The 23,809-nt window shown below is 43.1% G+C and overlaps 1 protein-coding gene across 1 annotated transcript in view; it reads left to right on the top strand.

Annotated features, from left to right (window-relative positions):
- Positions 1-23,809, top strand: part of LOC100083924 (collagen alpha-4(VI) chain-like) — a 68,288-nt gene that overhangs the window by 16,856 nt on the left and 27,623 nt on the right. Inside the window, exons 5-11 of the mRNA XM_029070793.1 lie at positions 1,790-2,332; positions 4,008-4,559; positions 12,132-12,478; positions 14,064-14,142; positions 15,757-15,902; positions 16,043-16,135; positions 21,080-21,133. Of these exons, the coding sequence (XP_028926626.1) occupies positions 1,790-2,332; positions 4,008-4,559; positions 12,132-12,478; positions 14,064-14,142; positions 15,757-15,902; positions 16,043-16,135; positions 21,080-21,133 (1,814 nt within the window). The remainder of the gene's footprint in view (positions 1-1,789; positions 2,333-4,007; positions 4,560-12,131; positions 12,479-14,063; positions 14,143-15,756; positions 15,903-16,042; positions 16,136-21,079; positions 21,134-23,809) is intronic.

Below are 23,809 nucleotides of genomic sequence, written 5' to 3'. Positions count from 1 at the left end.
ATGCAGAAGAGCCAAAAAGAAAATCTTTGAGGAGTTGGTATGCAGAAAGCTGATCATAAAATTAATAAGTATATAACATACTTTAAGTTAATGGATTGGTCATTTCAAGTTAATATTTCACTGACACTGCAATGGGACTTAGAAGAGGAGAAGGTGGGTGAGAAAATATAAATGAAAAAGAGAGTGAGAGAGATAAAGAGAGAGGGAAAGAGACAGAGACAGCAGGTGTGTTTTCGTCCTGGGAAGTGATCCTACGATTCAAGTGGGTAGATCTAGGAGCTATTACCTGGAAAAATTCTTTCATTTCTGACTCATCCCACTCACGGCATCCTGGTTCCCGCTCTGCACTGGGGGCTGCCCCATTTTTAGTCTAGGGGTGGTGTAGCTTCACCTCCCACCCAGTGGGGAACAATGTTTCCATCGGTTCCTTGGAGCAGTTTACTTGGGGCCAATCTGGAAGGAAACTTTCTGTCTATATTAGTGTCAGCACATCTCTTACCCCGTTAATGAAGGACAGAAATAGAATGAGAGAAAGAAGTAAAGATAAAGAGAGGTCTCATCCTACTCCTCCGTTAATTCCACCACGGCTTAATTCGGCTGCTCCTGGACCTGGCGGGCGCAAAGGCTCATAGAAAGTGCTTGCGGGATCCAGCACAGGGATTGAACTTTTCCCCTGCCCTGGCACCTCCCCTCCTGGAGTGCTATTATTAGTATGCGTGTTGCCCAGTTTCAGGCAAGGGGGCCAGTCGGCCTGGTACAGTCCTCTGCACACAGCAGCGTGGCTTCGTGGAAAGAGCCCGGGCTTGGGAGTCCAAGGTCGTGGGTTCTAATCCCAGCTCCGCCACTTGTCAGCTGTGTTACTTTGGGCAAGCCACTTCACTTCTCTGGGCCTCAGTTACCTCATTTGTAAAGTGGGGGATTAAGACTGTGAGCCCCACATGGGACCACCTGATTACCCTGTAACTACCCCAGTGCTTAGAATAGTGCTTGGCACATGGTAAGCACTTAACAAATACCATTATTATTATTATTAGTGATACATTTGACTGACTGATTGCTGCTTACTGTTGCTACTTCTAGCTACTGGAAAGAGTGGGCAAGCAGGAGGGCAGTGGGAAGTGAGGCACAGAAGCAGGTCTAGCTCGCCCTGCTGTCTGGTGAGGAGGGGAGTCACCATGCTGGCTTCCCCTCATTCCTTTTCTGGCTCAGAGGGATGGGGCAAGCGAGCTACTTCCTAACCAGTCTTCTGCACAGCAAGTGAATGGTATGGGGCACCTACTTGAGAAGCAGCGTGGCTCAGTGGAAAAAGCATGGGCTTACGAGTCAGGGATCATGGGTTCTAAACCTGGCTCCGCCACCTGTCAGCTGTGTGACTTTGGGCAAGTCACTTAACTTCTTGGTGCCTCAGTTACCTCATCTGTAAAATGAGGATTCATTCATTCATTCAATAGTATTTATTGAGCGCTTCTATGTGCAGAGCACTGTACTAAGTGCTTGGAAAGTACAAATCGGCAACAGATACAGTCGAGCCTCATGTGGGACAACCTGATTACCTTGTATCTACCCCAGCACTTAGAACAGTGCTCGGCACATAGTAAGCGCTTAACAAATACCAACATTATTATTATTATTCTAATAGCTGTCAGATGGGAGATGCTCCATTTGTTATTGGGACATTGAAAGTTCCCCCTCTGAGGGATAAGTAAACAGGACGATCCACATAAAGCTTGAACTTAAACATGTTGCTGCTTATGTTTTTTCCACCTTCCTGCCTATCCTCACTGATCAGGCTGCAGAGACACAGAAAAAGTGGATATTTACTTCCTGATTGACGGCTCCAGCAGCATAGACCACGGTGATTTCCTAGACATGAAGATGTTCATGAGCGAGGTGCTAAGTGTGTTCCAGATGGGCAACAACCGAGTGAGATTTGGGGTGGTGCAGTATTCAGACAGTCCTCACCTGGAGTTTGAGGTTGGCCAGTACCACAGCACGGTGAAATTGAAGGAGGCCATCAGAGGCATTAAACAGCTAAGAGGGAGAGATAGGATCGGAGAAGCGCTAAATTACATGAATCAGCGTTTCATGGATAATGACCGAGTCAAAATCCTGATCCTCATCACAGCCGGGAATTTTCAGGATCAAGTGGCAGAATCGGCCCAGGAACTGAGGCAAAGAGGAATCGTCATCTACGCTATTGGTGTCAAAACTGATAACCAACTAAAACTTATTAGTATAGCAGGGACGGAAGAGAACGTGTTGTGTGTGAATGACTTTGACACCCTGAAGCACATCAAAGATGAGGTGGTCCAGGACATCTGCTTCCCAGGGGGTAAGAGATTTACGTAAATCAGTTTACACTTATTGTCTACCTCAGGGCTTGTTTTTGGGTTATTTCAGTGTTACTGTCCCAATTTTTTATCCCCTATATGCAGATTGTGGGTTTCAGGGATCTGAAACCCCGATTTACAGTGGGAAGGAATGGCAATTATGCAAATCTCACATTTTTAAAATTTGAAAAAAATAAATTAGAATTCAGAAAGGGGTTTATTGTAAGCTATTGGAAAATCGTTGTCATTATCACATTCTACCTAGCCCTTGGATCCCAAACTTCATAGTCTAAATTCACATGCCCTTCAAAATAAGAGAAAATCGAGCTCAATGTTTTTAAAGAGAGTAAAATACACTGGGAAAGTTGTGTTGCTTTTTTCTAATATTGTTAAGATTTTTATATAGGTATGAGAATGGCTCTGGTTGGAATCCTTCCTACATCTCACTACAAAGGGTGAGGATATATCCTGACTTCTGGTCATTAAGTCTTTTTTTAGATAAAATGTGCTCAATTCAATATTAAAACAATCATCCCTCTCTAAGTTATTCATCATTTGCAAATTAGGCATCTCTGGATACTATTCATTAGCTAGGCCTCCACAGTCCAAAGAAGAGTGATGATTCGGCTGTCTGCCATTTAATTTGATTCATCCCAGTAACCCAACAGAATAAATTAGGCCAAAACCAAATCTATTCTGTGGCCTGAATGAACCAGGCCCTCTTCCTTCTGTCCTCTAGGATTCCATTAAAGTCGTGAAGCAGTCATTTGCCCAAAGTGAAGCCTCAAGGAAGAAGCCTCGGAACCTGGACAGTCAAGACTATTCTTTCTCTTGCTAGAAAAGAATTTAGGCATCTGCTATGAATTTTGCATACTAATCCAAATTTCTAGGGTAATTTGATATGCAAGAAAACTCTGTTATCCAATCCCTTATCAACCGGAGAGTACTGTCAGGGATCTGCTATCCTGCTTATGCAAAGAAAATCCTGACATTAGAAAAGCAAATTGCCCTGAATCAGTCAATCAATTTATTGAGTGTTTCCTTTGTATACAGCACTGTTCTAAAGTGCTTAGGAGAGTACAATACAAGGGAAATTAGCAGACCAGTTCCCTGAGAAGTCGAATTACTGGTTACTAACTCCTCATCGGGGAGTTCGTAAACAGCTTGGCAAACTAACAGTTATTAAGCAGAGGTTGGATCCTCTCAAGTCCTTTTTTATTTTTTTCAAAGTCCTGCACTATTCACTTCAAGTAGATATCATAAGAGTACTGACAGCAGGCATTGTTTTGGTTTTGAATATGTCACAAAAATTGTGTGCTCTAACCTAATATATGAGGTTTCAAGTGTAAGTACCAAAGGTTCAGTGGAATGTTAAGTAATAGTGGATCATTCTAGGCCACCCTCTGATATGCAGAGAGGCTTTTCCTGGATCATAGTAATTACAGTATTTTTGTAAATTTCCAAGAAGGTTTTATAGTTCAATGAATTCAAGATCTTAATTCAATCAATCAATGGTATTTGCTGAGGTCTTACTCTGTGCTGAGCACTGTAGTAGTAAGGGCTTGGGAGAGAACAATACAATAGAGTTGTTAGACACATTCCCTTACCCTCAAAGAGCTCATAGGCTAGAATCTCCGGTCTAGAACTTAACCATCCTCTTTCATTATACATTTACAGCCTGTAAGAACATGAAAGCTGACATTATTTTCCTGATTGATGGCTCTGAAAGCATTAAAGAAAGTAATTTTGAAAAAATGAAGGAGTTCATGAAGCTGATGGTGAACATGTCAAACATTGGGCCCGAGAATGTCCGGATTGGAGTTCTTCAGTTTAGCTCAAGCCCTAGGGAGGAGTTTATGCTCAATAAATATACCACAAAAGAAGATCTCTCCAGAGCCATCTCAGATATCAAGCAAATTAAAGCTGGCACCCAGACTGGACAGGCCCTGACATTTACTCTGCCTTATTTTGACACTTCAAGATGGGGGAGACCCACTGAACCTCAATATCTGATTGTGATCACTGATGGGGAAGCCCAGGATTCTGTTAAAGGCCCAGCTAAGGCCCTCAGGGATAAAGGCATTTCCATTTTTGCCATTGGTGTACTGGAGGCCAATAAAACCCAGCTTCTGGAGATCACAGGGACTGAGGACCAGGTTTTTTATGAAAATGACTTTGATTCACTTATTTTCCTGAAGAAGAAAATTTCTTTCAAGCTCTGCATCCCAAGTAAGTAACAATGTACTCCTTCTTTGAATTATCCTGTGGGGTCCCCCAAGGAGCCAGTATTAACAAAAGATGGAATTTTCACATTCCTTCCTGACCATTTCAATGTTTTGTTTTATATTTCCTTCTTTGGGACTCTCTAAGGAACCTCAAATATATAAAATCTCATTGTTCTTCGGCTATCTTTAGCTAAAAATGGCCAGAATAAATAATACCGGGGCTGATTACCATAATGTTTAGTAGCATTTAGTAGCATACATTGTTAGGGAGTGTCCATGCTTTCTAGGGTCTAGCATTTATAACTTCAGAAATGCTAAACTTTCTTTTTTATGCTGAATTTCCAATTAGACCTGGGAAACACAGCATGATTTGGGGTGAAGAACCTCAGAATTAGAAATGACTTTTCTTTGATCTAATTAGAATTTTTTGCTAATGGAGGAGAATTGATTTGAACCCCGGGGGCAAGAGACATGTTTAGCCATAGAGTGGAGATAGCAGGACCATGCTGGTTGTCTTGAGATGCTCCATTCCTGCCTCCTCCCTTTCCTTGACCACAGTTTGCTAGGAGGGACAAAAATGTATTCGATGTAGATTTGAAATTAGTTCGCAAGTGACTAACAGCCCAAAATGGCGATCCCTTTTGAGAAAGTAAGATAGACTGTGTTATGCAAGGTAAACCTCTAAGGCACTGAAGACTTGAGACATTTAAAACTCAGCAAATAAACATGATTTCCAGACTTTAAATAAGAACATATCACCAAACTGCCGTCTTCTTAAAGGGAACAACACATAACCTGGATAACAGAGCTATTTCAATTGGATTATGACCTATAAAGTGATTCAAATTTCATCATTCCATTTAACCACAACGTGGCCATCCAGAAACAGGAGATATAAGGACCCATTAGAGTCACCTAGGACGGCTTTAAATATGGGGTGAAAAGAGTTGGGGTCTCCCACACATCTAGCTTAGTGACCCTCTGACCTCAAGAGGCCTCTAGTATCTACAACACCGCCTTCTCCCCATTTTACAATTGCCTTGGCTGCTGCTCTGGACCAAAAATAAGCCCGGCAATGTGGGGAGGGACAGACACGCATAGGAAGGCAAGAGGAACTCTCTGGCTCTAAGGGCAAATTTTGGTTCCGGTTGGCTGGGTTGCAGGGAGGGCTCCCTGCTCCTCTACTACCTTCCTAAATCTACCAGTAGGACTTGAAGCCACCTTAGAAAAAGCACTGCTTTCTCTAGATACAGTTGCTTCTATTGCCTATTAAGATGAGCGAGAGATGAGCCTAGTTTCTGTTAGATACGGGCACCAGCTCTTCAGTTACAGAAACACAGTACTGGACTTTAGGGACTGGAATCAAAAAGACTGAAACAATGCTATGGAGAGATGGGCGTAGATTCGATTAGAGGAGAAATAGAGAAAGTTGTAATCCTACAGAATAGTGATCTTTGTTTTCTTCTATGCCTCTCGTAGGCTGCAAAAGGACAGAAGTGGCAGATAATATATTTTTAGTTGATGCAGGAGGCCGGATCATGATCAAGAGCTGCTGAGCGTTCAGCGACTCATAGAGGTCATTGTAAATAGCTCAGTGGTTGGATAGGAGAATGTTCAGTTTGGGGCTACTGTTTACAGCACTCAATCAGAAGAGCTATTTTCTCTGAATAATAATGCCAACAGATCTGAGCTCCGAGAGGCCATGTTTGGCTTAAGACCTCTGAAAGGCCCAGCCTTTACGGCAAAGGCCTTGACCTATGCTAAGGGAAGGTTTGCTGAGGTTCACGGTGTTCGTATATCACTTAAGGTCTTAGTGCTTATTACTAATCAGGCAACAGTGGAGGTGGAACCAAGCTCTTAAGTACAGCAACGTCTTTGGCATCAAGTCTTTGTTATTGGGGTGAATGTCAGGGATCATCAAGGGTCAGAGGGTTAGAGTTTTCTTCATGCGGAGTTCTAATGAACTGACCAGTCTGCATGGAAACCTCAATCTGCAATGAATCAACGCCAAGTATGTGAGACTTTTGCATTGGAGAACCTTCAGGTGTGGCTCCCTCTTTATGGGACCCTGAGTACCCCTTCAGTAATCCTTCAGAGTTGCTCTCTCTTGTCTACAAAGCACTTCTGAGATAACATCTCATTTGAGAGGGCTTCCCCGAGTAATATCCCACCTCCTCATTTTCTAATCCCCAACTGCCTCTTCAGCTTCTTCAGGCCGCAGCATGGCTCAGTGGAAAGAGCTCGGGCTTAGGAGTCAGGGGTCATGGGTTCTAATCCCGGCTCCGCCACCTGTCAGCTGTGTGACTTTGGGAAAGTCACTTAACTTCTCGGTGCCTCAGTTACCTCATCTGTAAAATGGGGATAAAGACTGTGAGCTTCAAATGGGACAACCTGATTACCTTGTATCTACCCCAGCACTTAGAACAGTGCTCGGCACATAGTAAGCACTTAACAAATACCAACATTATTATTATTATTATTAAAATGCAATTGTCTGCTTCCCTCGAGAGATTCCCTTGGGCTTCAAATGTCATTGAACGGCTAAAGAAAGAGGAAGAGGAGGAAGGAGAGGAGCTGCTAGGCATAGAGGTTAGAAACCAGTATACTGGTCCAGCTTCACAGAAAGAGGCACCTCCTATTCTAGGCCAGGGGAGAGTGAAGACAAATGACAGTCAGAGGACTGCGAAAGTCAGTGCTTAGGAAGAAAAGAAAGATAGTGACCAGTCACTCTCTCCTTTGGGGAAGAGAGGCACAAATCCTCTGGTCTTTAAAGAACCCTATAGCCCTCTCCTCATCCAGGGAAGAGGAATAATAACCTCTATTTGACTACAGCCCTGATAACAGAAGAGCTGTTACTTCATCTACTTGTCAGATATAGCGGGATGGAGAATGGGGTGAAGAAGGACTGTACTTTGCCCTCCTACCAATGTCACAGGGAGGTGGAGTGTGAGAGCAATGAGCATCACTAGGCTCAAGAAATACAGTACCAGTGTTGTAGTTCTCCTGTTCTTTACAGACACAGTCCCTGATCACAGTGAGCTTACAGTCTAGAGGGGGAGACAGACACCAAAAAAAATAAATAAATTACAGATACGTACATAAGTGTTGTGGGGCTAGGACGGGGGATAAATACAGGGAGCAAGTCAGGTTGACGCAGAATGGAGTGGAAAAAAAGGAAAAGAGGGCTTAGGGAAGGCCTCTTGGAGGAGATGCACCCTTAATAAGCCTTTGAAGGGTGAAGCAGGGGGAGTAAGTCTCCCCCGGATTTGACTCCTGGAAGGGCGTTCCAGCCCAGTGGGCCATCGAGCATCCCTCCCAGCCACTTTGCAACCCTGAAGGCTTTCAAGAAACAGCTGGTAGGCAGTTTTGCCACTACAAAGGACAAGACCCAAGTTAGTGAGGCTCAACATGGTGCTATCCTTCAGAAAGAATATTACTGAAATTTTACTTGGGCTCCCGAACCAAAGTTGACCAGCACATTGATGGCATACCCAAATGGGAAGAACCAACTTCACTGGCAAAGAGCTGAAGTTCACCAGTAGCCTTTTTGAACCTGCCAATGGGAGCTGGATAAACCTAGGTGTGGTGCAGAACCTGGTAGTGATTACTAAGAGAGGTATAATGGTTCCATGGTGAAAGCAGTGGCCACCTGAGAAATGAGGGGATCATCATCTTTGCCATTAGCACCGGAGTTTCAAATGTCTTTGAGTTGGAGACATCACTGGCTCCAAAAATGGAGTGTTTCTAGTGGGAGACTTGGGAACGCTGGAAACAATCGAGAGAATGGCTGTCAATATCCCTCAGACTTCCCTACCCTCAGTAAGTTGTAGTGACATATCTACAGCAAAGTTTTCATTCTCACTGACCCTGATTCTCCACTCTGTCTCTGGAAGGCGCAGTAACATGCTCACCAGGGATGTGGAGGGAAACTCCTCCCCTCTTTCCATTCTAGTTATGGAAGGGATTGTGACACGGTTTTTTTGTCTCTCCTTTGGAGAAGTGCTGATCTGTTATGGTAGAGATGACCTGATCTGCCAGTGGTATGCAGTGGTGAAGAAGTATCATGCAACTCTTTCAATGCCTGGCTCATTCCAAATCATTTAAATTGTTTCTTCATCAGCCCCAAATTCATATTTCTCTTTCAATTCAGAAATTACATTATTTCTGTCCCATCCCTTAAGGTTTAAAAGAAAATGAATATTTGCAGTTGTTTTTAAAAGGAGTATTTATTTTAATTGTCTCCACATTGTTACTCCCTAGTTAATAAATGGTTGTCGCAATTTGAGTCGAGGATAATCTTGCTCATCATAATTCACTGAGCTCTGTGCAGGCTACTTCACATTATATTTCCCTCCAGTTTCTTTTTGGAGCTGAAAAAGATTATATAATTGGATCTGGATCCAAAGGAAGTGCTTCTGACTTCAAAATAAGTAAATAAGAGAGTGAGCAAGTCTACAGGTTGTCTAATTGAAAACAGTGGATTGGGAATATTTTCCCACTTTATTGTAAAGTAGAACAAATATAATTCCTCTCCCTAGAGAAATCAAATTAGAGGTAGGAAGGATAATCTAATATGCTGTCTAACAATGGGACTAGGCCTTTTCTGCTGTGAGCCTTTCTGGTAGTTAGCAGGAGCCCTGGTGAGGAGAGAAAAGTGAATTTCTTAAAAAAGGAAAGGGAGCCCTTGTTCTCATTCAAAGTCTAACTTCAGCCTGACCCCAGCCTTTAACTACTTTCCTTGTTTATTCTGCAAAAATGCTAATTCCCCAACCACTGCTCAGCCGTCTACATTTCAGCTCTTCCAGAGGCTAAGCCTCAAAGTGCTCTTTCCAAATTAACCTTTAAAAAAATCATCTTCCTTCATGGGGAGTTGTGTCCATGGTCCTAGTTCTGTTGTTGGACTTTACTGCCCTCACATACCTATGAACTTTCTCATGGGTAACAGTCCAAAACAAATTTACTTTTCCCAAATCAGCATCCTTGATTTTAGTTTCTACTGAATTAAAGCCAAATAACCATTTTTAAAGTGTTTTCCTATCAACTATTACCAAGATGCAGTGTGGTCTAGTGGATACGGCACGGGGCTGGAAGTCAGAAAGACCTGGATTCTAATCTCAGCTCTACCACTTGTCTGCTGTGTGACCTTGGGCAGGTCACTTAACTTCTCTGTGCCTCAGTTACCTCATTCATTTATGCATTCATTCAACTGTATTTATTGAGCACATACTGGTGTAAAGCACTGTACTGAGCACTTGGGAGAATACAATATAACAACAGACGCATTTCTGCCCACAAGGAGTCACTGTCTAGAGGGGGAGACAGACATTAATATAAACACATCAGTAGATGAATGAATAATACATAAATAAATTACAGATATATACATATGTGCTATGGGGATGGGAGGGAGGATGAATGAAGGAGAAAATAAGTGCAGCACAGAAGGGAGTGGGAGAAGACGAGAGGAGGGCTTAGTCAGGGAAGGCTTCTTGAAGGAGATGTGCTTTCAATAAAACTTTGAAGTTGGGGAGAGCAATTATCTGATGTGAGAAGGGAGGGCATTCCAGGCCAGAAGTAGGTTGTGAGCAAGAGGTTGGCGGTGAGATAGGTGAGATCGAGGTACAGTGAGAAGGTTAAAGAAAATCGGATTGGACACAGTCCCTCGTGGGGCTCGCAGTCTTAATCCCCATTTTATAGATGAGGTAACTGAGGAGCAGAGAATTTAAGTAACTTTCCCAAGGTCACACAATAGACAAATGGTGGAGCTGGGATTAGAAACCATGACACTCTGACTCCCAAGCCCGTGCTTATCCATTACGCCTTGCTGCTTCTCATCTGTAAAATGGGGACTAAGACTGTATGCACCATGTGAGGCAGGGATGTGTCCAACCTGATTAGCTTGTATCTACCCCAGCACTTAGTACAGTGCTTGGCAGATGGTAAACACTTAACAAGCACCATAAAAAAACAAAACAAAAACAACAAAAAAAACTGTTTGTAGGAAGCCCTCTTACTTCCTGGCCACCTGCATCTGTATGCTTAGCCATACTGGGTTTTTTTTTTCTCATTAGGAGATGGCATTTTGATGGTCTGATATCAGTGGATACAGGTGGGTCTGCAAACACCCACGTAGGATCCAAGCATTTCCTTTCCCAAGCTGTATTTATATAAACTGTTTTCTGATTTTCAGCCATAGCTGGTGTCAGAATAATAATAACTGTGGTATTTGTTAAGTGCTTACTGTGTGTCAAGAACTGCACTAACCACCAGAGTAGATAAAAGATAATCAGATTGGACAGTCGCTGTCTCACAAGGGGCTCACAGTCTAAGTAATAGTCCCCCTCTATAAACTCCCCTCTGGATTGTAGTTTTATTGTGGGCAGAATATGTACCAACTCTGATCTACTCTACTCTCCCAAGGGCTTAATAGAGTGGTCTGCACACAGTAAGTGCTCAATAAATACCACCAATTGATTTATGAATAAGATTTAATCACTGTCTGAGACTGAAGCAAATCAGTCTGGTGACACTTCACTGCTCAACCAGAGGGACCATCGAGTGTAATACCAGAAGCAGTTACACCAGGAGTGCTTAAGGCTCTCCTTTTGAGTTATCCTGCTCTGCCAATAAATTTTCATTAATTTTAGTTAAATGTCTCAAAAATACACCTGGAAAAGTTGCTAAAGAAGCTTCATGTGAAATCCTTGGCTGGTTCATGCCACAGAGCCTGAGACTGGACATTCTCACTGATCTCTAGGCTTTTGGTTTGGTCTGAAGCTTGTTATACTGGTGGGATCAAACATCCTGCCATCTTCAGAGAGGGCATGCTGACTTTATTTTTCTACTTCTCAATATCGGCACAATGTCGGCAGTATTCAGTTAGCAGGATTTAATAAGATCTGCTATTAAACTTTTCTGCATTATCAATGAAAATCCTTAGATATACACCCCTGGTGCAGGGTGATTCAGGACCTCAGCATTTTTTCAAATCTATTACTGGTCCATAACTTCACATGTTTCTGACATTTATAATCTTGAATATTTTCTCGTGTATAAAGTTGGCATGTAATCTGGTGTACAAAGTTGGCTTGTTACTCACTCTCCTTTTAGGGCTCTTTCCCGAGAGCCTTCTTAAATTTTAATGCCGCTAATTCGTACAGTGCTCTCGTTTTACGGTGATGTCCAGCCTGTGATAGCAGCTGGCATCTTGGGGCTCTGCACAGGCTCGGAGAGAGAAGCCCTCTCATTAGTGTTAACTAGGAAGTCCCTCTCTGTGTGCCTCAGAGTGCCGTCACTAAGTTTCAAATGCACATATTTTCAACATGTGATTGTTATCTTTTGATTCTTAGAGAGTCTCCCACTTGGCGGTCTGGTTATAATCCCACTGAAATGAAGTCGATGTAGGTTGATTTAATCAGAGTTTGAGCTGCTTTAACTTGCAAGCGGCAGGAGCCAAATGCAATAGTCCCTAAAAAAGGTCCTGAATATGACATTGGATTTGGTCACCAACAGAAGCCCAAATAAGGGACTACGAGATCACTTCTTCTGATTTTCCTTTTTTCCCTCTTTCAAATAGAAGATTCAGAAGGTTGCAGTATAGATATTACTGTAGCAGTAGATATTACCCGCCCATCAGAGCCAGTGCAACAGAAACTACGAGAAGTTCTGCCAAGCCTACTGCGGGAGCTAGCGTCTTTCTCCAACATAAGCTGCAGAGACGACAATCAGATCACCGTCAGGTTCCGGTACCTCGTGCCTGCTCCAAATGGCCAGCTTCTCTTTAATTCAGAATCTAAGGAGTACGATGAAGAAATCATCCAGAAATTCCTGGCTCAGCAGTACAAATTCAATCAGTACATGAACAGTGGCTTTCTACGGTCCCTGGGGGAGGCATCTACTAACCAGAACTCTGCTAAAGTCAAGGTGTGTGTCCGGCCCCATGTGTGTACATGAATGGGTGTGTGTGTATGCTGTCTTTACAAAAGATTGGAATCTGCTCACTATCACCACTGACAAAAGATGCACATAAGTCTATTTTGCACCTAGATCTGCACCCTTTCTTTATGCTTCCTTCAGCTCCGCAGCACTTATGTACTGATGATGATGATGATGGTGGTGGTGGTATCTGGTAAGCGCTTACTATGTGCCAGGCACTGTACTAAGTGCTGGGGAGGATGAGAAGCAGCGTGGCTCACTGGAAAGAGCACGGGCTTTGGAGTCAGAGGTCATGGGTTCAAACCCCGGCTCTGCCACTTGCCAGCTGTGTGACTTTGGGCAAGTCACTTAACTTCTCTGTGCCTCAGTTCCCTCATCTGTAAAATGGGGATTAAGACTGTGAGCCCCACGTGGGACAATCTGATTCCCCTGTGTCTACCCCAGTGCTTAGAACAGTGCTCGGCACATAGTAAGCGCTTAACAAATACCAACATTATTATTATTATTATACAAGCAAATCGAGTTGGACATAGTCCCTGTCCCGCATGGGGATTATAGCCTTAATCTCCATTTTACAGATGAGATAACTGAGGCCCAGAGAAGTGACTTACCCAAGACCACACAGCAGACAAATGGCAGAGCCAGGATTAGAATCCATGGTCTTCTGACCCTCAGGCCTGTGCTCTATCCACTACGTCATGTTCATTTATTTATATTACTGTCTGTCTCCCCCTCTAGACTCTAAACTTGTTCTGGGTAGGGAACATGTCTACCAACTGTTATACTGTACAGTGCCCTGCACAGTGTAAGAACTCAATAAATGATCGATCGATATTTTATGAGCACTTTAATCAAAACATATAAGATCCTCAGAGATATATACTATGTTCCTGTTCTAAAACTCAATTTCCCATTCTTTCTTCCTAAGTTAAGCCTTATTCTCCATTGGAAGTTCTATCATGAGAAGATCATCTTCTTGGTTGAGGAGAATTGAAAGGATTAAAATGTCCAACCAGATTTTCCTAGTACTGAAATAGCTCCAAGGGTGTAATTGTTTTCAGCCATCGGGATTCAATTACGATCCCTAAAAGACATGAGAGAGAGGCTTCAAGGATAATGTCAAGGTTATGGGCTTGTGAGACAAGAGGGATGGTACTGCCATCTACATTGATGGAAAAAGTATGGGGAAGACAGGGTTTGGGAGGGAAGATATTTAGACATGTTAAATTTGAGGTGACGGAGGGACAGCCAAGTAGAGGTGTCTTGGAGGCAGGAGGATATGTGAGACTGCGGAGAGGGAGAGAGACCGGGGCTTGGGGATTTAGATTTGGACATCATCAGCTACAGATGTGGTAGTTGAAGCCATCGACACGAATGCGTTCTCCAAGGGAGTGGATGTAGATAGAGAACAGAAGGGGACCCAGAACGGAACTGGACACCCATAATTAGTGGGTGGGAGACAGAGGAGGAGCCCACCAAAGACACAGAATATGAGCGGCCAGAGAGATAGGAGAACCAGTAAAGGACAGGTTTGGTGCACACTGATCAGATGTGCTGACATTTTTTGAAACAGGTGCTCCTAGTATTTACTGATGGACTGGATGACGATTTTGAGAAACTCAAGGAAACTTCTATGAGTCTTCAATTTAAAGGTATTACAACAAACATTCCTCTTTTGCTATATCTGCTGCTTAATTTCTTACTAATAATCTTCCTTCCCCCAGATCATATTCCTTACTAGTACTGATTTACAGTGTTTCCTTGATTTCCATTACTTTTCTATCTATTGGTTTTCCCATTTTTAGAATGATGAATCGGTATTTTCTAAAATTAATCTAAGATAATGCTACCGCAGTGAGTTTATCTGAAAAGGCTGATGAAAGATATGCCAATTTTCTTGCCTCCCTGTTCATGCATGCAATCTGTCTATTGAATAGTTAGGACAGGAATTGTTTATCTCATTCTTTGGTCTCTCAATCCAGTAGGATTTTTCTCCACAGTGGTTCCCAGATCCTCCTCTTCCTCTCCATATTTATGGACATCATTATGATTCAACTCTAATGAACGCCTGACTCAATCACTCATTAAATCGTATTCATTAAGGGCTTACTGTGAGCAAAGCGCTGTACTAAGTGCTTGAGAGAGTACAATAACAAACAGACATATTCCCTGCCCATAATGAGCTCACAGTCTAGAGGGGAAGACAGACATTAATATAAATAAATAAATAAATTGCAGATGTAAACGTATGTGCTGTGGGGATGGGAGGGAGGATGAATGAAGGGAGCAAGTCGGGGGAGAAGAGGAGAGGAGGCTCAATACCTGCATCAGTCTCTCCCCTCTTCAGGCAACCCTATGAACTTAGTTCGATAATGAGGGGGTTGTGTTCTTGCAGAATACCAGCATGGATGAGAAGCAGCATGGTCTAGTGGTAAGTGCTTAGTACAGTGCTTTGCACACAGTAAGCACTCAATAAATACGAATGAATAAATGAATGAAAGAGCATGGGAGTCAGAAGATCTGGGTTCTAATTCTGGCCCTGCCACTAGTCTGCTCTGTGACTCTGGACAGGTCATTTCCCTTCTCTGCCACCTCAGTTTCTTCATCGGTGAAATGGGGATTCAATAACTGTCCTGCTTTCTAATTAGACTATGAGTCCCAAGTGGGGCAGGGACTATGTGCAACCTAGTTAACTTGTATCTGCCTCAGAAGTTAGACTAGTGCTTGACACATAGTAAGCACTTAACAAATACCATAAAAAACCCAAATGGCAACAATGAGGAAAACTGCACTATGGTACTCATGAAAGTACACAACCATTTCTTCTGACATTGCGATCCACTGTATCCAAGTGCTAGCCCATTTCTCTTTACAGAAGAGACAGGCAATAAAATACCCTGAATGAATGAAAACTCAGTTCATTCTTGAGAAACTTATATCTCACGACAACCGAGAAAGATACCAAAAGCTAAATGACATCAAGTGCAATGGAAAGAAGTCTAAAACTAAAGACCAAAACCCAATTGAGAATCAAACGAAACAGAATCAGCCATGAGAAAATCATTTTTAAAAAAACTATACAATCCACATAACCTTGAAAATCTATGGGCTCTCTCCTCTTATATACACCATAACATGGGAACTGTGGCACAAGAAGATTAATGTGTATGGAATCATAGATTCTTAGCCTTCTGCAGAGTGGGCCGGGGCAAAATAATGTTCAAAAGATGTTAATGTAAGTATATGTGTATTTGCTTTTTTTAAAGCGTTCGATGCACTTTTAGCAGTTGGCTTGGAAGGTGTGCAGAAACTAGAAGAATTGCAGGAGATAGAATTTGGCAGAGGATATTACTATAAACAACCACTGAGTATCAAAATGCAAGGCCTTTCCAGAATTTTACTGAAACAACTTGTAAGTTCTTTAATTTTATTAAATCCCACTCATCCCGGTTCACAGAAGAACATCCCTTGAAAAAATGTAATTTAAAGGAATGACCTTATTTACTTTTTCAAATGAAAGCACGGTATGCATTTCTGATTTTATTTTTTTAGGACTCTGTTGCAGAAAGAGAGTGCTGTGGACTACTGGGGAAATGTGTGGGAGAAGATGGTTTCCGGGGCCCTTATGGACAGCCCGGGAGAAAGGTGAGAGGACATTGAACCTCCCTCGAGGTTCCAAAATTTGACTGGTTTCCAAAGAAATGCTCTCCTGGCTAACATTTTCGCTAGTTCTTCCCAAGATGCTCAATGTTCACTCCCTCTCCCATATCCACCCTATTCATTCTCACTGCTTGGCAGCTACTAAGGTAGCCACATGCCGTTCTATGATGTTGCAACACGGTTTTAGGATTGTACTGGGGTCCCTTTGGGCATAAATGCGTTTGGTACAAAAAATTACTGCGTGCAGCTTTAATTGACTCGTGTCCACTGCCCAGCAGAGATGAGAGTATGAGTGACGTTCCTCAAGCCAGTAGTACTATGATCAACTGGCACAGGTTCTTGGTCCCGGTGTCTTAGTGACTGGACTAAAGTTCATCTGTCGTTTATGAAGAGCGAGTACATCATTTGTCTACTAACAGACGAAGACAAACTTGCTGGATGGGGTCCCCCTTTCTGGGTTTCACCCAAGTGTTAGGGGATTTGGAGGGCTCCCTTTGGATCTTTGAATGGTCTTCAATCTGAAATGTCTACCCCTTGTTATCAACCACACCTCTAGGGATGGCCCAGGGAGATGTGCCTGAATCCTGAATCAACTGTCTGGTACATCCTCTCTGGGTATCATGGAGGAAAAAGGTGGTTTATCTGCTTTGCAGTGAATCTACAAAATGGGGGGGGGGGGTAGACAAAGAATTGGAACAGTTTGATTTAGTTCTGGTTCATTCGTTCATTCAATTGTATTTCCGGAGCAGTTGCTGTATGCAAAGCACTGTACTAACCAGCACAAAATAATAACAAAAAGACACATTCCCTTCCCACAACGAGCTCACAGTCTAGAGCTGGTTAGATCTGAAAATCTCATTCCCACCTGGGAAGTGAAGTTATAAGCATATGTATATTAAACACTAAGTTAATGAGCTACTTTTAATAGAGCTAAGCAATAAATCAGGAGACTGACAATTGCCAGGGAACTAAGGGGACGTGGTTGTTACAGGCAGAATTTATTCACTGAGAATAAGAGAGGTATCACAAAGGTAAAGGAATTTTTTAAGTTAATGAACTGGATAGCATTTTCAAGGACATAAAAGGAATTAGGGTAAGCCAAAAATCCATCAGATGGTACTAAATTTCTTCAGGTTTTGATGTTAGCTGCAGTAACTGATATGAAAATGCTCTTTATGGGCAACAAGGTGAAAAATTTAGTGGCTGTTAAAATTTCTGCAAACTGGTAAGAAATTTATTTTGAAGGCTACGTTAACCATAAATAGCTAAACCACGGTACAGCTGTGCTTATAGATTTAAACAATCTCCCAAGACAGAGTTTCCAACGGTCCTTCCCATACATTTTAGTCATGGTAAAAACTGCAGCGAAACGGTTGAAGTGGAGGGGAATCCCAGCTCCAATCTTAAAGGTCAAGAAGACTGCTGGGGCTCCATCTAATGGGGGAAGTTTGAGTTTGAATCATTGTGGTTTGGGCTCACTTTGAATCATTGTGGTTTGGGCTCACTGGAGATTTGTGAGCCACTGAGGAACTGGGAGCAAGACCGAGATGTTCCTTAGCCAACCCATCGTACTTATTCGGCACTTACTATGTGCAGGATGCTGTACTAAGCGCTTGGAAGAGTACGATATTCATTCATTCAATAGTATTTATTGAGCACTTACTATGTGCAGAGCACTGTACTAAGCGCTAGGAATGTACAATTGGGCAACAGATAGAGACAATTCCTGCCCAATGACGGGCTCACAGTCTAATCGGGGGAGTCAGATGGCAGAGCAAAACAAAATGAAACAAAAACAAGACAACATAAACATGATAAATAGAATCAAGGGGATATACACCTCATTAACAAAATAAATAGGGTAATAAAAAAATATATACAAATGAGCACAGTGCTGGGGTGGGCGGGGGGAGGAGGAGCAGAGGGAAAGGAGGCTTAGCTGAGGGGAGGTGAAGGGGGAAAGGGGGAGGAGCAGAGAGCAGAGGGGGAGCAGAGGGGGAGCAGAGAGAGCAGAGGGAAAAGGGGGTAGCTCAGTTTGGGAAGGCCTCTTGGAGGAGGTGAGCTCTCAGTAGGGCTTTGAAGAGGGGAAGAGAGTTAGTTTGGCGGAGGTGAGGAGGGAGGGCATATAACAGAGCTGGTAGACACATTTCCAACCCTCAACAAGGACAGATAGACATTAATATACATAAATAAATTATGGCTATGGGGCTTGAGAGAGCGGTCCCTGATGGACTATGCCTCAGTGAACAGTATCATACTGTTACGGCAGAGTAATCCCATGTTGTTACAAATCTCAATCAACTTTATTAATACCCCCCTGAATTAAATTTATAAGAAGATTTCCCCTGATTAGTTTTGTCTCATTGAATCTGTATAGATGGGGTTGTCATGATGTCGTTGATTTCATTTCGGGCATTTAAAATGAGTTTTTTAAAATTCGAAGGATGTGAATTTTCCAAATAAAAGTTTTAAAAAGGCACTTTCCCACATTATTTTGGTAAACATACCCAAGGATCAGGGATCTTTGCCTGGGAACCTCTTGAGTTGTTTCCCAATCTATACACAATAAATTCAACAAGAGTCAAAGATAGGCATTTCCTGGATGTCAAACCAACTTTCCATTAGAGTCTTTTTCTAGAACAGTGATGGGTTTACATCCCACACTGTCTGGAATATTAACATGACTCATTAGTCATTTTGATCAGTTCTCCCTAATTGAAACTAAAATAAAATACCAAGAGAAGAGCTAAAGGGAGTGAACAGATAAATGACAAAAAATTACCCTCTGATGGATTTCGGCTATTGAAGGAAGGGTGTTGTGAGGATACAATGAAATAATGAATATGAAAATACTAGGGGAAAACAAAACAGCTATACCAAAATAATGATAACTAATAATTATGACCAAGTTGTTATTGCCATAGAAAATAACACCTAAATTCATTCATTCATTCAATCGTATTTATTGAGCGCTTACTGTGTGCAGAGGACTGTATTAAGCACTTGGAAAGTACAATTTGGCAACAAATAGTAGAGAAGGGAGATATTGCTCCTCAAAACTCACTCCAATGGCCTGAAAAGACTTGAATCTTCCAGTGGTGTAAAGGAGAGGGTTGTCAGTTCAGGTACATGAAGCAAAAGAATCATAAAGAGTTATAGAGAGGCAGCATGGCTTAGTGGATAAGCAAGGGCTTGGGACTCAGCAGGACTTGGCTTCTAATCCATCTCTGCCATGTGTCTGCTGTGGGACCCTGGACAAGTCATTTCACCTGTCTGTGCCTCAGTTAACTCATCTGTAAAGTGGGGATTAAGACTGTGAGCCTCATGTGGGACACGGACTGTGTCCAACCTGACTGCATCTACCCCAGCATTGAGTACAATGCCTGGCATAAAGTAAGCGTTTAACAAATATCATAAATATATAATAAAACTGTAACTCATTGATGATGTCTGCATCTTAGCTAGCCTTTGCCTGGCTATGCCAGCCCAACTTAATTTACAAACTCTTCAAAATACAGGGTAGTCAAACTCTTTCTAAGAAAATTTCAATTTTTTTAAAAAAGCTATTTAATGAAGAAGTAGTAAAGAAAGAAGGAGCTCAATTTATTCCCAATACTTTACAGAAAACACGTTGAAATTCTGACACATTGACAAACTCTTTGATAAAAGAAAAGTGTGAACATTACGTGCAAAACAGAACTCATCTTCCCTCCCAAACTCTGTCCTCCCTGAGACTTGCCCATAACTGTAGGCAATACCATTATCCTCCCTGTCTTGCAAACCTGCAACCTTGGCATTATCCCTCTAGACTGTAAGCTTGCTGTGGATAGGAAATGTGTCTGTTATAGTGTTGTGTTTTACTCTCCCAGTGCTTTGTACAGAGTTCTGCACACAGTAACCACTCAATAAATAAGATAGAATGATTGACTGATTATCCTTGACTCATCTCTTTCATTCGACCTGTATATTTAATCCCAATCCTGTTGATTTCTACCTTCAGAACGTTTCTAGAATCCACCCCTTCTTCCCCATCTGAACTGCCCCATCATGTTGATCCAAGCACTTATCATATTCTGCCTCGACTAGTACTTCAGCCTCCTTGCAAACCTCCTTGCCTCCTGTCTCTCCCCTCTCCAGTCCATACTTCACTTGGCTGCCTGGATCATTTTCCTACTATTCGTCACGGGCCATGTCTCCCCATCCCTTAACCGTCTTCAGTGGTCACCCTTCCATCTCCACGTAACACAGAAATTCCTTACCGTCGGCTTTAAGTCACTCAGTCGGCTCTCCTCCCCTTACCTTAACTGGGCGATCTCCTACATCCAACCCAGCCTGCACACTTCACTCCTCTAACGCCGACCTACTCACTGTATCTCCGTGTCGTCTTTCTTGCCACCGACTCCTTGCCCACGTCCTCCCTCTGGCCTGGAACTCCCTCCCTCTTCGTATCTGACAGACCACCGCTCTCCCCGTCTTCAAAGCCCTATTAAAATAATATCTCCTCAAGAGGCCTTCCCTGAACGAGCCCTCGCTTCCCCCATTCCTCCTCCCATCTGCGTCACTTATGCAGTTGGGTCTGTACCCCTTCAGCATTTTGATATTCACCCTACTCCTAGCCCCACAATACGTACGTAGGTATCCATCTGTAATTTATTTTAAACTCTTTCTCCCCCTCCAACCTGTAAATTCCCTGTTGGAAGGGATTGTATCTACCTACTCTACTGTATCGTACTCAGCACTGAGTACAGTTCTCTATACCGGGCTATCTACACAGTAAGCTCTCATAAATACCATCGTTTGATTGACTGAAACATTGTGACAACTGTATACAATATGAGTGCTATTGTGTACTAATCAGTTTGAGAGAGGTAGAGGGCAACTAAAGAAAAATTCTGAATGAACTTTATTTCTTCAATTCCGTTTTTTTAGGGACTAACAGGTCCCAGTGGAATGGTTGGTTATCCCGGTGAAGAAGGTGACACCGTAAGTATTTCTCATTTTGCTATTTAAAGGGGTATATCCAAACAGGCACATATACTGCGACTGTCAGGTGCTTAGCCAAATGTACTCAAACCATTTTGCATGGCGTGGTGGATAGAGCCCGGGCCTGGGAGTCAGAAAGTCATGGGTTCTAATCCCAGCTCTGCCGAGCTCTGCTTTGTGACCTTGGGCAAGCCACTTCACTTCTCTGTGCCTCAGTTACCTCATCTGTAAAATGGGGATCAAGACTGTGAGCCCTATGTGGGACAGAGACCGTTTTCAACCCAGTTTGCTTGTATCTACCTCAGTGCTTCATACAGTGCCTGGCAAATAGTAAGAATTATTATTACCATTATCGTGAAGGTCTCCTTAATTCTAATGGCCTAACATGTCTAATTTGGCCATTCCTCATAGTGAATTTCTGGGCTACCGAATCATATATTTTAAGGTAAGAAATTCCAGATGAGGTAAGTAGTGATAAAGGCAGGTCAGTAGGGTGAATCCATATTATGTTTGGAATTTGTAAGCATGAACCAAGAGTTAAGGTGGTTGGTTATCTGTTGTAAACCACAGAAACAAAGAGAAATGAGTAGAGTTTTAAAAAATCAGTTGAGTTTTCAAGTACGTCAACACCCCCCAAAAACAGTTTTCTTTCTCTTTTAATGAGAAAAATGATTGTATCCCAACTTCATCGGTAGCGGTTGACTTGAAAATGCAATCAGTTCTCCTAGAACCCAGGGGTAATATTCTTGTCAAACCCCATGTTGAGGAAAACTTGTGATACACCGTGTCCAACACCACAAACGTGCACCACGGCTAGCCCCAAGGTGGCTTGTGCCCTGAGGTACGAGCCAGGAGGGCCGTCCCCATCATGTAACCTGGTGACATCATTCACTTTCCCATGTGCTTTGAATGAACCACGCAATGGCATCACAATATGTCACCCTTGGGGCAAGGTGGAGAGCAGCCTCTGGAGCTCCGGCTAGGACACCTGGGTCACTCGTCCTAGTCTTGGGCAGATGGGGCAGGTGCCAGAGACGGGGAGCGGGCAGGGATGAACACTCTTTAGGGCGTGGTGACAGTGACACCGGGGAACTGGATCGGTTTCTCCTCTCTCCACCTACACAGCGTGACTCGGCTTCCCTGCACAGTACCCACTGTGCCCACCATTTGTAAGCTGCAGGTTTCGGGGAGGGGGGCAGCGGCAACCCGGTTCCTAGAAAATCCCTCCAGGCAGTAAGATTGCCACTAGGATAGACCAGTGCCCAGCCCCTTCCTTTCCCCTTTCAGGGAGGCTGAACTCCTGACTCCCACTCCAGGCAGCTGGGCTGGAAAGCAGAGGCTGAGATCACCCTCCTGGTGCTGTGCGGAAAACCCACACATCCACACTCCCACACATCCCACACCCCCTGGGTCCTGGTCTCAATGAGGTGGCCTCTCTGGCTGTACACTGCCTTCACAGTGCACTACTGCCCACCTCTTGACCCTGTGTAGCATGGCATCCCCCCACTCAGGGCACTGGGGAGGAAGGTGGACTGAAGGGAGAGAAATTGGGGATCCCCTAGCTATTTAATAAGTAAGCAAAAGAAAGCAAGAAACCTTAGTAGAGCCTTTTTCATGGGGGTCTGAAGAGACTCTTTCAAGAGACTCTGTAGAAACTCCATGGGAGCTCTGTAGAGATTTTACCGGGGGCTCTGTAGAAACTTTATCGGGGGCTCCGAAGAGAACTATTTCAGGAGGCTCTGTAGAGAATGAAAGAGGAGGAGGAGAATATTAGGGAGGGAACAGAATGGTTTCCATGGCTTTGACTCATGCCTCCCTAAACTTCGGGGATGGAGGAATGGTGGTGTTTTAGGGGAGAGCGGGACAGTAGAAGATAATAATAATGTTGGTATTTGTTAAGCGCTTATTATGTGCAGAGCACTGTTCTAAGTGCTGGGGTAGATACTGGGTAATCAGGTTGTCCCACGTGAGGCTCACAGTTAATCCCCATTTTACAGATGAGGTAACTGAGGCACAGAGAAGCTAAGTGACTTACCCACAGTCACCCAGCTGACAAGTGGCAGAGCTGGGAGTCGAACCCATTACCCCTGACTCCGAAGCCCAGGCTCTTTCCACTGAGCCACGCTACTTCCCTCCGATGGCACAAGTGCAGCAGCTATCTAGACAAAGTGTGATTCGGGTGCCATCTCTGAATGTCTCAAGTTATGGCTATCTCAGAAGGGCCAGTAGGCATATTGACTTGGTGTCTGAAGCTAGGCCTGGCATGCACATAAGATGTTTCTCCCAGTACCACATTGTGTGGTAACTAGACAGACATGTAATGTAAGATGTACCTCTTCTAATTCTGCCTTCGGTTTGATTGAAAATGTATAGTGAGAACAAGCATTCTAGAACTCACCTTACCGTCATCAATGATAATTAGTAATATAGTTAATGATTTTGGTATTGTTTCATTTTATTTAGGGGGTGACTACACAGGCAAAGTCAATGATAGTTAAGGCATTTTATCTGACTAGTTCCAGGAAAAAGCACCATTGTGGAAAAAGAGAGTCTTCTTGGAGCTTGAGGTTTAGTTTATCTAGATCGATTTTCAATATTCATTAAATTAACCAAACTGCCAAATCTTCATTTCACTCAGTGCTGTACATAAAGTTTTTTTCTGGGTAACTGTACTGT

This window comes from Ornithorhynchus anatinus, chromosome 8, assembly GCF_004115215.2.
Source record: "Ornithorhynchus anatinus isolate Pmale09 chromosome 8, mOrnAna1.pri.v4, whole genome shotgun sequence".
Classification (NCBI taxonomy): domain Eukaryota; kingdom Metazoa; phylum Chordata; class Mammalia; order Monotremata; family Ornithorhynchidae; genus Ornithorhynchus; species Ornithorhynchus anatinus.
This window is presented reverse-complemented; position numbering and strand designations above follow the sequence as displayed.